Source organism: Natator depressus, chromosome 10 (genome assembly GCF_965152275.1).
Source record: "Natator depressus isolate rNatDep1 chromosome 10, rNatDep2.hap1, whole genome shotgun sequence".
In the NCBI taxonomy this organism is placed as follows: domain Eukaryota; kingdom Metazoa; phylum Chordata; order Testudines; family Cheloniidae; genus Natator; species Natator depressus.
The window spans coordinates 27575337-27588819 of NC_134243.1; the positions used below are offsets into that span (position 1 = coordinate 27575337).

General features: G+C 39.7%; 1 protein-coding gene across 31 annotated transcripts in view; it reads right to left on the reverse strand.

Moving 5' to 3' along the window:
* Positions 1 to 13483, reverse strand: part of RBFOX1 (RNA binding fox-1 homolog 1) — a 2406891-nt gene that overhangs the window by 599815 nt on the left and 1793593 nt on the right. For all 31 annotated transcript variants that reach the window (XM_074965499.1, XM_074965501.1, XM_074965500.1 and 28 more), the window contains one exon: positions 3886 to 3927. In XM_074965499.1, coding sequence (XP_074821600.1) covers positions 3886 to 3927 — 42 coding nt within the window. The remainder of the gene's footprint in view (positions 1 to 3885; positions 3928 to 13483) is intronic.

Sequence of the window (13483 nt, forward strand, 5' to 3'; positions counted from 1 at the left end):
GGCATAATGGCTTTGCAAACTTTAGCTCCAGGTGGCACAGTAGAAAAAGCTTTCAGAAGTCTAACTGATGTGTTATATACATCAATGGAAAAAATCACTCAATGTGTGCTAAATGTGAAGTCCTTTACTTTCCATTTCAGCCAGTTATTGTAGCATTGATGAGTTGGAGAGATCTCAATTAAATAATGTAGACCTCATAAACATTAACTTCCAATCAGCATACAGATTAGCACACAAGAGGACATGGATAATAGGTTGAAGAGACAATTGTTTAAGTCATTAACTGGTGGCCAATGCCTTATTCAGCTCTTTAGTACAGAACGGATCAGACACACAACCCTGCTTAATGATTATAATTATTTATCATTTATACAGTGAGAGTACCCTTGGCCTGATCAGCTGCAGAGTTTCATTATGTTAGGTACTATACTAACTAACCAGATCAGAAAGCCTCTGCCCTCAATTTAGAATCTAAAAGTAACCAAAGTAGACAAAGGGTCTGAAAGGGATACACCAGATGGATAAATTATCAAGGTGAATTATCATTGGCATGTCTCGTTTGATTTTAAGTATTTGTATTATGAGATAGAGGTTTAAAAATGTGTTAGCTATTGTGTTTAAGAATGACCTATTTTTCCTAGTTTGGACATGGCCAAATATCTCCAAATTTACCATCCCCAACCTTGCTTTATCATCAAGGTTTGATCAGAGCACCTTTTCTTACAACCTCCCAATAAACCAGAAAGCATCACTGCTCTGTGTCTAGGAGGAGTATCCTTGACTTGAGGACTGTCTGTCATGGGCCAGGACATTGTCAGTTTGGCAGAAAGGGCTTACTGGAGTTAATAGGTATAAGTGAGGCTCATGGTACAAGTGCTGGATTGGATAGCTAACAAAGAATTTGTAATACCCTGGCACACATTCATTAAATGGACACTGTGTTCCCAGTGGGAATTTGTTACACAGATATTCTTGAATCACATCCACTGATGGATAGTGTCACACCCCCTCCGGCTTACCTGCAGCATAGGGAGAATATTTAATTAGGACTGCTTCAAGTTTACTTAGCTCCACACTGGTGTTACTGCAGTCTTCCTGGATTTTTGCTACTGTGGGATGGCTTTCAAATTCTAGAATTTCTAATTGTCTTCCAGTTTTAGTGATATAGGTCTGTCTATATACCGGTATATTGTAATTTTAATTGAAATGCAATCATATCAGAAAAGTGGTTCTGACACAATGACGTTAAGAGTTACATGCTGAAATTCACTCAATGACATCCATGTCAAGGTTGCCTTCTCTGCAGTCTCAGCCTGGCACCTGAAGTTAAACTAGTCTCTTTTACCTTTTATGTCATCTCCAGTAGTGAAAGTTTGCCATTGGAATTTCATTGACCATTTACTTTGTTATGTGAATGACAACAGAATTCGCCACTTTCTTTCCCAGCCATAGTGACCCTTCAGTACTAACAGTGGTGAAAACCTCTAAGCAAATAAGACTCAGAAAATTAAGAAATCCGATTTGATGAGTAAGAAGCTGTCATATCTGACCATAAACGTATGATGGCTTCAACACTGTTTTTATTAACTCCACCCACATTTATTCTTTCATTCAATCAAGTCATTCATTCAGTGTTCTTTATGTTGTTACTTTAGACAACGTTGCTTCAAATGTAATTTTAGTAGACATGAAAAATTTCTATTTGCCATGTGGGGACTTTCATAACTTCTTTCAATTCGTGCAGTTCACTTACAGCTTGTGGTAAAGCTCAGTCTCGTTACAAAAAACAAACCCCACTCCCAAAACACCTCCAATGCACCTGACTGTGAATCAATGTTCAGCACATGGGATGGAAAAGTAACCACTCATTTTTTCTTAGCTTCTTTTCTGGTATTGTTCATATTCAGTTATGTTTGGATAGAACAATGGCAATACAACATTCTTCATACTGCCCTGCATCAATCTATCATAATAATGCTTGGACATCAGGAATTTAACTTAAGATGCCTGTACTATACAATGAATATGGTATCTTCCAGACACTTATTTGTTATTGTATTGGTTGGTATATCACTACAAGGGTTAAATTCAGGCAGGAGCTGACTGGTACATAGACATGATAGCACATATCCAGGAAGGCACACAAACACCTCTGATAGCGACCCTCAATCAGAGTGATTACTACATTTTTTTTACGTTGATTGGATAGAAAAAAATGATCCTAGTAGTTCTAAAATTGTGATGCAATAATAAAATAATTTGGAAAAAAATCACATGAAAGAATAGGTGTTGCTGGAAAATAAGCGGGAAGAGGCCATTTTACTCAGTAATCAGACAAAACCACACATATGAAGGATTTGTGAGCCTGCCTCCCTTAGATTTTGAGAGTTCCCTGCCCTCTTTCCTCAATTCAGAGAAGAAAGTTTAATAAAAAGAAACAAAAAACTTCCTTTTTGGTTCTCATGGCCCTATTTCTTCCCGAGAAGACTGCCCTCCAGTGATGTACAACTCATGGCAATCTTTCAGCTTTGGCAACTGGCTCCATTGAGACATTACAACTCTAATGACAAAACAGAGCATCTTCACACCTCCTAAATCTCCATGTTAACATTAGTGCAGTCACCTTACATCAGCAAGACAAATACCAAGGAAGAAGTATTTTGCCCGTACAAAAATAATTAAAAAGTATACCTCACAGAATACAACATAGTGAGCAGGATTATCCTAACTGCTTTTTTCATAATTTTGATGCATTCCAACTGTCTGGTGTGACTGAAAGATCATATTGTTAAAACCAAGTAATAGCTTATAGCAAAAAATTAAATGAAATTTAAAAAGAAACATCTGATTAAGTTCATGAAACACATACTGTGAATGGAATATTTGTTTATATTTATACATAATGTTCTGTAAACCTTGTCAGAACTGCTGCTGCTTGGTACCTGTCTTAAGGCCACAAAAAGAAGGTGGTGGTATTTTCTACTTCTAAAAATTAAAAACAAAACAAAAAAAATTAAAGGAAATAAAAAGAAATATACATCTTCTTACAGAGCCAGTACTACAAAGTTGCCTCTCAACTCTTATTAATATAGTTTTAGCAAGGAAACACCCAACATAGGGCATGACAAAGCTAGCTTTCCCATTGTTTGGCCATATTCTTAAAAATACTTGCTGTATGTGTATACATTTTAACACCAGCTTGCACAAGTATTAGAACCTATCAATTGTGCATGCACATATTGTTACTGAAAAAGCATCTGCAGATGCATTTGCACAGATAAAGTTCAAATGCAACACAGACTGAAATACTTAAGACAATCTGGCACTTCCTTTAAAGGAAAAAAACAAAACAAAGAGGGAGCAACTTGGGTATAGGAACTCCGTTATTTACAGAGCATGCCACAAAACCACAATAAATAATATTCTACAATACTTTAACTCTTCTGAAATTTGCTCTTGATCTTGACATTAATTTTTATCTGAAAACATGCGTAGCACAGACAATGAAAAAAAGAATATCTCAGCATCTCAAACAATCTGGCAATGGGAAAGGTTTGTGTGACATTTGACCTTTATAAGTACTAGGGCTTCATTTTCTACATTAAAAAAAAGGACCCAGGTGTCAGACAGATTCCCGAAAAAAGTATTAATTGCCAAATCCAAATAAATTATATTTGAAAAATCATCCAGACTGTAATGGTACTTCATAATAAGATATACAATATTAACCAACACAATCAATAGTAAATTAGCTGAGATGAATATGTTCCTCTCTGGAACCCAAAAGCTGCAGTCGATCTTTCAAGAGAATCTTTTGTTGTGACATGAGAAAGAGTCTGCTTATTGTACAGTAGGGAAGAGCATTTTGCATATCGTTGCACTTACCCTTAGTTGTTCTCTTTCACAACTCATCTGTTGTCTCGAAATCTACAAGGAGAAAAAATATACAGATTGAAACAGATTGAAAAGCACAGGTAGGTCTACAAATTTAAAAAGAATAAATACAATAAATTCTGTCTTCAGCACTAATGAAATATTCCAAATAAACAACATAGGATCCAGTCCTTTTGTAATAGCAATTAAGTACACCACACCTTTCTCCTACCTCTCCCGGCCCCCGCATGCACCACCTGGCCTGTGGTTAGGAAAATAATAAGGTAAAATTTATAAGGACGTTTTATTGCAGTGTGGATTTGGGGGCCATATTTGTGTCAAGAAGAAAGTCTCGTTGTCTCATTTACTGTTCTTTGATTACATAAGGCAAAGTACATAGCTACCACAATACACCACTGTAGTTCTACTGGGTGTAAACAATAACTCACATTCATGCATTGATCCGGACACAGCAGCAAAATGAGGACAGACACATGGATGGATTTTAAATGACAAAGCAACTCTCATTAAACACATGGGAGGGGAGCTACCTGCCCATCACCCATACTCTTCTATACAAGGCATTTAAGAGATTACCGTATGGAGGTTACAGGTCTCCTATCATATAACATGTAACTAGTCGAGGTATGCTCTCCTCAGCCTACCCCCCAGGACTCAGCTCTTTCAGAGTTCTAGCACACTCTGTTCCCCCCCACCCTCCAGCAAGGTAAAGAAGGGTGGGGGACCTTGGCCCCCCTGAGTGCCACAATGTCTGGCCCTATCCCATGAACACGGTTCCCTCTAAGCTGTGCACGTGTGCATGCGCACACAGATCCTAAACCCCGTGCACACGGCGAAACACCACGCGCACAAAAATTTGCACAGAAACTTTTTGCACACATGGCCTGTCAAAATTTAGAGGGCTCATGGGCCATGAGCCCCAGGCCAATCAGCAAAATTCCAGGTCTTTTACCTCTCGGAATTGTTCGTTTTCTCCTTTTAACTGTATTGGAAACCAGCTGCAAGTTGTGACAAATTAACAGCTCAACCAAGTACATCAGTTAGGTACTAGCACATTTCTACTTAACTTACTGTGGCTTGAAGATGCTGCAAGGAAAGCAAAAAACTCCCTGGGCCTCTGCTAACTGGCCCTATGGGAGCAAAAAATTCCTTCTTGATGCCCAAATGTACAATCAGCTAGACCTGCAGCATCTGCCAGGCTGGATTCCCATTCCCAGTTTTGAGTGAGCAGGGTGGGGTGCTTGAACAGAGCTGAAAAAGGCTCTACTTGGCCCTTGCTCCAGGTTAAATCCTTGAGCAGGAGGATGCTGACTAATCAGCACCCCTTTCCCCACAATTGTTGCCAGAGACTTCAAGTCGGGGGATATGGGAGGAGCTTCCCGTTGTCCCTCAGCAAGACTCTCTCTCCCTTGCTGCTGGGGCTGTCCCCCTTCATCATCAGCCCCATCAATTCCCTCCTCCACCCCCGCCACATTGAGGCATGTAGGTGACATATCTCACCACAGTACATCTCCAATGACTGTAATTACCTTTCATTACAATTGCACTTGGTGTACGCATAAAGTAATGGTACAACACAGACATAACTAGCAACAGGGTGAACTCCAAAGGAAGTGGAGGTAAGCTCCAGGTCAAGGAAGCATCAGAAATTCAGAAGCTTTATTTGAAGGGTATCTGAACTATCCAAACGTCTTTGATATACAAAATTTAGATGGATGTTTCACCCGGACAAACGATCTTCAAAAATTCCTGTACTTCCCTTTTTGAGTCAAGTCAACCACTACAAGAGCAGCCTTCCTCTCCTGATATTTTACCATTTCCGCTTTGTTTTAAGTGGACCTGTGAAGTGTAGAAGCATTTTTAAATGTTTTTCCCTAAATTTAAACCAAATAAAATATATTAAAACCTTTTTTAAAAAGTCAGTTGAGTTCAGTGTGAGAGAAGGAGAGACAGGACTTTTCCTGGGTTTAATATAAAAAATGGTTCACACATCCACACTACAACTCCAAGTAGTACATGAACAAGATAACATTTTCACAGCATACCATACAAATAAAATATTATCATGGGAAGAAGAATTAATCAACAGATTCCTATGATCCCTTCCACATCTGCCAGTGGTGGGAAACTAATCCTAACGGTACTGGAAATGGGTAGAACTGATTCCAATGAATATCCCTCTCCTTCCTGTTCCTCTCCCGTTCCAACAGGCTTCCAAGAACCAGCATTAAATTTGAGAGATAGGCCAGTGAGGCATTGGTGAGCGGGAACTCCCTACAAATTTCAGAAATATCAAAGATAAGGTTATTATTGCTGGGTCCCCATTGTGACTCCATGGGAATGTTCAGGCATTGACAGCAAAACTTGTGAGATAACTATGCGACTAGAGGTAAACTGGGTCCATCAGGGCAGAATGGAAAGACTGGGAAGTAGCACTCACCAATTCTATGGGTTTGAAGGATTGTATTGCCTATAACCCTTATTGCCCCCTATACACATTCTGCTAAGGGGAGCATGTAAGAGAAAGTCCACAAGGCTCCTGCCTCCCCCCTTTAGGGTTTTTCTACAGATAGGTGGTACAATACGGCATATAGTTATCGAGTTTTGTTTGGTTTTTATGGCATGGGCTAAACCATTTGCCGAGGTTTTGTAAAGATTAGCTAAGAAAATAATTCAAAACTGTTATAAAATTATCCACTTACTGAATATCATTAACTTTGTAAGCATAATCATTGTAGCTTCCTTTTTCCATAATAACTTGCATGACAAATATAATTCACAAGACACGAAATAAAGAAATGTGCAGTAATACATCTTTATGCTACATTCAGAGGTCCAGAGTACATTTGGACACCACTATGTCAAGCAGGCACTTACGAGAGGGTAAAGTCTGAAACAATACATATCAACACAGGGTATTTTATTCCCCTGGCTGCTGCTGACAAAAAAACCTTCTTTCAAATAAAAGCAAAAGTATTTATGAAATTCTAAAATCTTTGTCCTACTTAGCAATGGAAAAAATCCTAATAAATAAAAAGCATAACGTTCCTTACTTATATGAAAGGTACAACAATAAATCCCCTATGCCAGAAAGAAAATTACACAGCATAAAAAATATCTATGCACATGTTGTTTGTAGTCTCTCTAACATGGCACAAAGAGGAGAAAGGTATTTATCATTGGTCTATCTATAAATTTTCCCCCAAAGAATAAAATTAAGTACAGCTAAAGTGACTATGTCTTGGAAAGTAATTTTCTATTTTTCAAACTTGGTGCTTTTCACACCAGTTATAAATTTAGTTAAAATTATATTAGACTACACTGTAAATATACTTACGCAAGTGCCAAGAGTTCATTTTAGATCTGAATTCACTCTGAGTCTATCTATTAATGTTATTCATAAAATGTAACTAAGTTTCTAAAAAAGTTTGGAGTGAATCTGGGGCCCTGAATTTTTTCGTTTGATTTTTATGGTCTTTTTTTGTTTTGTTTTTTGAATAAATTACAATTTTCACTTAACTGATGCCAGGTAAAATGTTTAGTACTCTTGCTTTTAGACAATGGTCCTATAAACATTAACACAAGTGGGTAACTTTACCCATGTGTGTAGTCTCACTGAGTCTATCTAGAACTACAGATGTACATAAAGTTATTCCCACATGTAAGCATTTGCAGAATCCATTTCATAAATAGTCTCCATCATTACAACAACTAGTTCTCACATAGTGCTATAGATCTCAAAGCACTTCCCAAAGGAGGTTAGTATCATTATAACTATTTTTACATGGGGGAAACTGAGGCACATGGAGGGTAAATGATTTGCTCAAAGTCACTCACCAGGCCAGTAGCAGAGCCAGGAGTAGAACTAAGATTTCCTGATTCCCAGATCAGTGCTTTGTCCGCTACACCACATTGTCTTCCTTTAGAAAATTTGACTACATAGAAGGATAAAGAGTCCACAAAATGTGTACTAATGCCACCTCTGCAACGTTTCTGTGGTCACCTCCCTTTGGCCAACCATCACTAATGTCAGTCTTAGATATCCAATATCCAAGGCACATCTCTAGCAAACACCTTTAAAAATAATGTCAGTGTTTCTGAGAATTTATATGTTCTCATCAATCAAAAGCAATACAATTTGCATAAACATACATACACAGTAGGTAGTTCAAGGAAAAAGCTTCATGGAGGCATGGAGGAGTTTTCAGGATGCTAGTGTGGTGCAATGCTGCTTATTATACTCAGTTGCCCTGCTCACTTGTCTTCTCCCTTGATGCTTTGTCATAACCAACCTGTGATCTCTGGTCATATGTTTAGATGGTAAGCTCTTTGGGACAGGGGTTGTATTTTGTTATATGTCTATGTACAGAGCACAACGGAACCCTAATCTCTGATTTGGGGATCCAAGTATTTCTACAATTAAATACTTAATATTAGTATTAATAGTAAGAAGAAAAAGTAGTCACAATATAATATAGTCAACTCATCATCTGCATAGAGTTCAACAGGAAATAAAGGATTTAGAACACTGGCGATAGTTAATTTATAATTAAAAAAAATAACTTGCTATTACTTGATAGCACAGGAGATCTGGAGTGAGATAATCGTCACTTCCCGGTTGGGAACTGTTGCTCCTCTGCTATCCTTCCACCTGCCTTACATACTCTTCCCTGCGCATACATGCTTCAACACAGCACTGGTCTCTGATGAAATGTGTACATCTATGAGGCATTTATAATCCCCTCTCATTTCAACAGTCACACCAGCTTAGTGTGATTGTAAATGATTGTCCAACATTTAGCTAAAAGATAGAGATAACTAAAATTTTACACAGTTATCGACTGTTCTATCTTGCTCATTTGGAATCTTATCCAAGATTGTCAAGAGAAGAAAACACAATTCATCTTCACTCCCCACCCTGACACAGTTAGGAAAAGTAGATGAAATATCTAGGTTGTAGCTTTAATAACATAGAATCATAGAATATCAGGGTTGGAAGGGACCTCAGGAGGTCATCTAGTCCAACCCCCTGCTCAAAGCAGGACCAATTCCCAACTAAATCATCCCAGCCAGGGCTTTGTCAAGCCTGACCTTAAAAACTTCTAAGGAAGGAGATTCCACCACCTCCCTAGGTAACGCATTCCAGTGTTTCATCACCCTCCTAGTGAAAAAGTTTTTCCTAATATCTAACCTAAACCTCCCCCACTGCAACTTGAGACCATTACTCCTCGTTCTGTCATCTGCTACCACTGAGAACAGTCTAGAGCCATCCTCTTTGGAACCCCCTTTCAGGTAGCTGAAAGCAGCTATCAAATCCCCACTCATTCTTCTCTTCCGCAGATTAAACAATCCTAGTTCCCTCAGCTTCTCCTCATAAGTCATATGTTCCAGTCCCCTAATCATTTTTGTTGCCCTCCGCTGGACGCTTTTCAATTTATCCACATCCTTCTTGTAGTGTGGGGCCCAAAACTGGATACAGTACCCCAGATGAGGCCTCACCAATGTCGAATAGAGGGGAATGATCACGTCCCTCGATCTGCTGGCAATGCCCCTACTTATACATCTCAAAATGCCATTGGCCTTCTTGGCAACAAGGGCACACTGTTGAATCATATCTAGCTTCTTGTCCACTGTAACCCCTAGGCCCTTTTATGCAGAACTGATTGTCAAGTTCATCATTAAGAACAGTGTGGTGCCCCCTCCCCAAGTGTCTGATGCTGAGGGAAGACACCTTCTCTATGGACTCCATTCTGCCTTTCACCTCACAGCGCCCCGTTCACACAAATATAAAAATGCAACTTTCCATAAATTTATCAAGGACATTTGAAAGCAAATTGGGAGGGACTGGGGAGTGAAAACAAAAACAAAATCTAACCCTCAAACTTGTTTGTAAAAGTCTGAAAAAGGAAAATAGTTAACAGTTGCTATTTAAGTGCATAATTCCCTGTTTTAATTAGATGGCGATCATTTAGAGGGCCATCAAGAAGTGACCATTTGAATTAGGGAATTTTAAAACATCTCACTGAAAAACATCAAACATTGTAGACACCAGGGCTGGAAAGTGGCATGTAGGAGTGAAATGAAGCATTTATAGATGGTGGATGAGTAAACTGATGGGTGCAGGGAAGTTTGCAAGATAAAAAATGCACAAATTCACACAGGGGTGTAAGGAGAGGATGATTATGGATTATCTGTCTTCCTTTACAACTCCCACAACCCATGTGACCAGCAAAGTAAACAAAAAAGCAACTTACTTAAAAACAAAACTACTCTAGCCAAAAACATATTTAAAATACATATTGAAGTTTACCTGGGTGACCCTGCAACGTCTTGGTGCCAACTGGCAGAGAGTGCAGATGTACACAGAGTTTTTACAGGGGTCCTCTGGGTTAGATGTATGCATATTAAGTTTACCAGTTGGTGGCATGTGTGGTCTCCACTATGCACCCACTGGTCATCTATCACTGGGAAACGAAGGTACGGAAAATGTTTAAGGAATTATGTATCTACGTTGAAAATTATGTTCTTAAGATATGTGAGTTAAGGCAGATCACCAGGTGGTGGTAAACATGCTCTTGTCAGGCAGGTATGAAGAGACACTTATTTTTCTCTCTGGTTGGTCATTTGTGTGTTATACGCTTCACAATGGAGGCCTAGCTACAGTCTCAGCCAAATGCTGATCAAGAAATCGACAAGAAAGAGGCACACAGGATAAAATAACCAGCAGGAGGCATCCTGCTTATGAGTAAAGACAATGGGTTTTTCGGGGGGCGATAACTGGGGATATGGGGAGCATCCTGGATCTGTTCTACTCAGGAGACAAGCTGACAGCATGGCTTGTCTCATGAACAGAAGATCACAGCCAAGGCTGGATGTAATATGCTGGAAGGAATTGGGTTGAGCTTAGCCCTGTAATACATGACAGTAACTAGTTCAGTAAGTCTAGGCCAGAGGTGGGCAAACTATGGCCCACAGGACCGTCCTGCCTGGCCCTTGAGCTCCTTCCAATATTTCTCCTTGCTCTCACTTGAATCTCTAGTTTTGTGAAACACATTTTTTACTTGTTTCTACTAATAAACTTATCTAAGTGCTCTGCTTTAAGTGGACTGGTGATTGAGGCCTATCTGGTAAGCTGGGGTGTACCGGGAGCAGGGATTTTGTGAATGCCAAGAGCGTTCAGTAGAACAAGGGCTGGGGACAGTCAGAGGGCTTGGAGCATGCCTATCACTAACCTGCAGAGGTACAGTGGAGCCTGTGTAGGCTGAGGGGAGTGCTGGTGTTGCCTGTGAACTCCAGGAGCTGACCCATGGCAGGCACAGACATGGCTTCCTCAGGCTAAGGACAAGTCGTAGTGAGGTGCCTCACAACCCTAGGTACCCCCAGGAAGTGTCACAAACTGGAAAGAGTGTTAAAGTCAGCCTGCTTTACCACTAATTTCTATTCTGAGTGAATTTCTCCCCCTTCTATCTTCCCTTATAATGCCAGCCTCATTGGAGTTTGGTCAGAAATAGTCTTGCCATAGGGATGTTGCTGTATTCTGAACTACCTGTCTATACACAGGGCAAGAATAACTAGATGATGTAGTGTGGTATAAAGCTACACTCTCATGCATTTGGGATGTCTCCATTGTCACTACTGTGAAGCACTGAGTGTGCTGTGGAGGTCATCCCAAATTAGTGCCAACTGATACCACACCAAACCAACAGGTACTCTGTATATGACACGTGTATTAAAGAAAAATAGATTTTCGAAAAATGGTTAGATATTTTGTAAAAGTACTGGGAGCTAAGTTTTGTATCCCTACACTAAAAGAGGATTAAAGCCAGATTCTTCAACTACCACAAGTCCAGTTATACCAGAGGGAGCCATAAAATCCTTAGCATCATGGGGGCTTTCCGGGACGAGAAACAAGACCTCGGTCCCACTTGAACATAAGAACATAAAAATGGCCATACTGGGTCAGACCAAAGGTTCATCCAGCCCAGTATCCTGTCTACCGACAGTGGCCAATGCCAGGTGCCCCAGAGGGAGTGAACCTAACAGGTAATGATCAAGTGATCTCTCTCCTACCATCCATCTCCATCCTCTGACAAACAGAGGCTAGGGACACCATTCCTTACCCATCCTGGCTAATAAGCATTAATTGACTTAACCTCCATGAATTTATCCAATTCTCTTTTAAACCCTGTTATAGTCCTAGCCTTCACAACCTCCTCAGGCAAGGAGTTCCACAGGTTGACTGTGCGCTGAGTGAAGAACAACTTCCTTTTATTTGTTTTAAACCTGCTGCCCATTAATTTCATTTGGTGGCCCCTAGTTCTTAAATTATGGGAACAAGTAAATAACTTCCTTATTCACTTTCTCCATATCACTCATGATTTTATATACCTCTATCATATCCTCCCTTAGTCTCCTCTTTTCCAAGATGAAAAGTCCTAGCCTCTTTAATCTCTCCTCATATGGGACCCATTCCAAACCCCTAATCATTTTAGTTGCCCTTCTCTGAACCTTTTCTAATGCCAGTATATCTTTTTTAACATGAGGGGCCACATCTGTACGCAGTATTCAAGATGTGGGCGTACCAAGGATTTATATAAGGGCAATAAGATATTCTCTATCCCTTTTTTAATGATTCCTAACATTCCCGTTTGCTTTTTGACTGCTGCTGCACACTGCGTGGACGTCTTCAGAGAACTATCCACGATGACTCCAAGATCTTTCTCCTTAAGAATAGAAAAACCTTACCTGGCTTCTTGGTGAAAGTCAATGGGAGGGTGAGCGGGGGGGGGCGGTATTGGGCAAAACTCCTTTAGGCCCCTTTTGAAAATCCCAGCCCTAATGGTTAAACAATTCATTCCCACCAGCCTACATGTGGTATGTACATATAGGTCCTCAGGGACCTTCTGCAATTGGTGGGTTGGGTGTAGTGGGGCACTGCTTTGTCCTGCACACCTCCACCACGCCTCTGGAATATCCCTTCTCTCCAATTATGCCAGAGGTGGAAGGGGACAGCTGGTGCAGGAAGTGGATGCTGATGGAGAGTTCCTTAAGGCTTTACAGACAAAACTTCCCTGGGACAAAATATAGACCATGATTACATGATAATGGATTATTAGGACAGAATTAAGATGGCAAAGTGAAAGAAACAAATAAAATAAACTTGCTTTTATGTGAATAATCATTTTCAGTATTTTTAATAACTAAATTATAAATTATATTAAAAGGATAAGCTTTGGAAATTTGCATCTCCCTGGAAGGCACAAATACTAAAGGTTGCTTTCCATCCACCTAACTGCTACTAAATCTGCTGTCTTTCATTTTTGTCTCATTTGCTAAATGTACTAGCTTAAGAGAAAGACTGTGGCAACCCTAAGCACTTAGTGGAAAAAAAATATAAATAATGCACTTGTAATATGTAAACCTGTATAGATAGACCAGTGGCATTGAAAGCCATAACATATTTAATTTATGACCAGGAGACTTGAGAGAGAAACTTTGAGCATGTCCTCCAATCTGGAAATACGTAGTTTCTTAACCCTCTATGACCTTTGTTGTCGCATGTCTCTGGATTGAATGCAGCGAATTTATT